The 1940-nt window shown below is 41.6% G+C and overlaps 1 protein-coding gene across 1 annotated transcript in view; it reads right to left on the bottom strand.

The window, feature by feature from the left end:
- Positions 1-685: 685 nt before the first annotated feature.
- Positions 686-1940, bottom strand: part of LOC107092597 (gastrula zinc finger protein XlCGF57.1-like) — a 16558-nt gene continuing 15303 nt past the window's right edge. The window contains exon 2 of the mRNA XM_015387161.1: positions 686-753. Within this exon, the coding sequence (XP_015242647.1) occupies positions 686-753 (68 nt within the window). The remainder of the gene's footprint in view (positions 754-1940) is intronic.

The following is a 1940-nucleotide window of genomic DNA, read 5'->3' as shown; positions in this document are numbered from 1 at the left end:
ACTCCATTTTAAATTTGCAAGACTTTAATCTTAACCAAAGATGACTTATATATTTTGATGTAATATTGTAAAAAAAATAAAATAAGTAGTTTAAAGGTAAAAACATGCTTCATGTTGTATCACATAGTCTGGACAGCAGAGCACTGATGCTCTATAGCTCTGCCTTCTGCTGTAGTCCTCAGCCTCTGGAGGAAAACCCATCATGGGGTCAGAAAATACGCCCCTATTATCTGTGATCAACTGACCAACTCCAGCTGCATCTGATTGATGGCAGAGGATCTCAGTTTTGACGTCCCACCATCTTTCTAGGGTCTGTTTTAGACAGAAGAGGTGGAGCTCAGGATCCTGCCGTGTCTCAGTTTGTTTTTTCCTCCACATGATGCATTCTGCACAGTAAATGTTGCAGTGTACATTTAGTCCCATTCTGACTTAGTCTGGGACCAAATCTACTCTTAAAGTGTTACTTTAACACTGTAACATTTACTCTGTGACGTGAATCAGAGTTTCTTTGTTAAATCTGAGCAGAGAAACTTGTTGTTTGCTGTTTCTGCATCATGGCTTCTTACAAACAGAACTTCTTCTGTTTCTCTGTCAACATAGTAGAGATTTTCCCGCCTTAGCTGAACCTCTGCAGCTCCTCCAGAGGTAACTCGTTGCTGATTCTCTGATCTCCTCCTCCAACCTGTCAGTCTGGGTGGATGTCTATGTCCTGGTAGGTCTGCAGGTGCTCCATCCTCTCTTCATGTTCAGATACTGGATTGATCAGAGCTCTGGAAGATGTTCAAAGCTTTGGAGATGCTTCTAGTAGCGACCGCTGCTCTAAACTGATCTAGATCTTCCTCCCTGAACCATCTGCAGGGTTCTTTGGTTTCTATGATGCTGGTTGTTTTCTAATGTTCTCTGAAGAACCTCTGAGGAGACAAACAGACCGGCTGGGTTTATACTGACTGACCTTTGGACTCTGGACTGGCTATCTTCTCAGGCAATCTGCTGCTGACGGGTTTCCATTAGGGGTATTAGAATAAAGGAGCTGAATTTATATGAATGACACATTTGTGAGATTTTAAAGGGTTAAATCTATAACTGACGTATCATCTGTTTTTTTTTTTATTTTACAGTAATAAATGCCTCTGTGTGTATCTGTCTCATTAAATCCATTAAATTCTGTAAAGTTAAACATTATGGCAGTTTGAACACTTTTTTGACTCCTTATGTATCAATGAATGCATTTCTTTATAAGCAAGCATGAATCCATTTGCACAGAGTGGAGGACAGTGGACGCTGCGTTCACTGACTTGTGGGAACAGAGGATTTTCCATTCTCCTTTGTGATCGTAAAGCGGTCTCTAACTAAGGGGAAAAAAATTGTTAGGTTATTTTAATGTCACATGTCAGTCCTAGTCTGGCTAGTGGTCAGTGGTCTGGTCCGTTGGCTGATGGCACCAGAAGCAGCGGCGTCGCTCAACAGAGAGGCACTGCAGTGGTTACCCTCATCGACAGCAGTGGACGAAACAGAGAGACTCTCTGTGTGTACCGTCGTGACCGCAGAACATTTTCTCTGTGAAGGCAGCAACCGGGAATGGGTCCACAGTCGTCTTCTAGGAAGACAAAGACGTCCTTATAGCCAGAGACAGTAGCAGGTTTGTCAGCAACATGCTGGCAAACAAAAAGCCCAATGTGCTCGGGATAAGTGACGACTTCGTCATTTTAATTAATTCCCACCATGCTGTCAGGGAAGAGCTGATGTTAATATTTTTAAAACATGGGTGCCGCTTTATATTAGAGCTAATAAACAGCAAATCTGAAATGATGATATTACTGCATATTTCCTGTTCAGTGTCTATCCAGGGCTCATCTAAGGCATTATGTTTTATCCATTTAGAGATGTATTCTAATCTATTTGTTAATAGTAGTTTTGGAAGTTTGGTAAATCTAGTCCCC

This window comes from Cyprinodon variegatus, unplaced genomic scaffold (assembly GCF_000732505.1).
Source record: "Cyprinodon variegatus isolate N-32 unplaced genomic scaffold, C_variegatus-1.0 Scaffold387, whole genome shotgun sequence".
NCBI classification, from domain to species: domain Eukaryota; kingdom Metazoa; phylum Chordata; class Actinopteri; order Cyprinodontiformes; family Cyprinodontidae; genus Cyprinodon; species Cyprinodon variegatus.
Note: the sequence above shows the minus strand (reverse complement) of the source record. Positions and strands in the feature narration are given on the sequence as shown.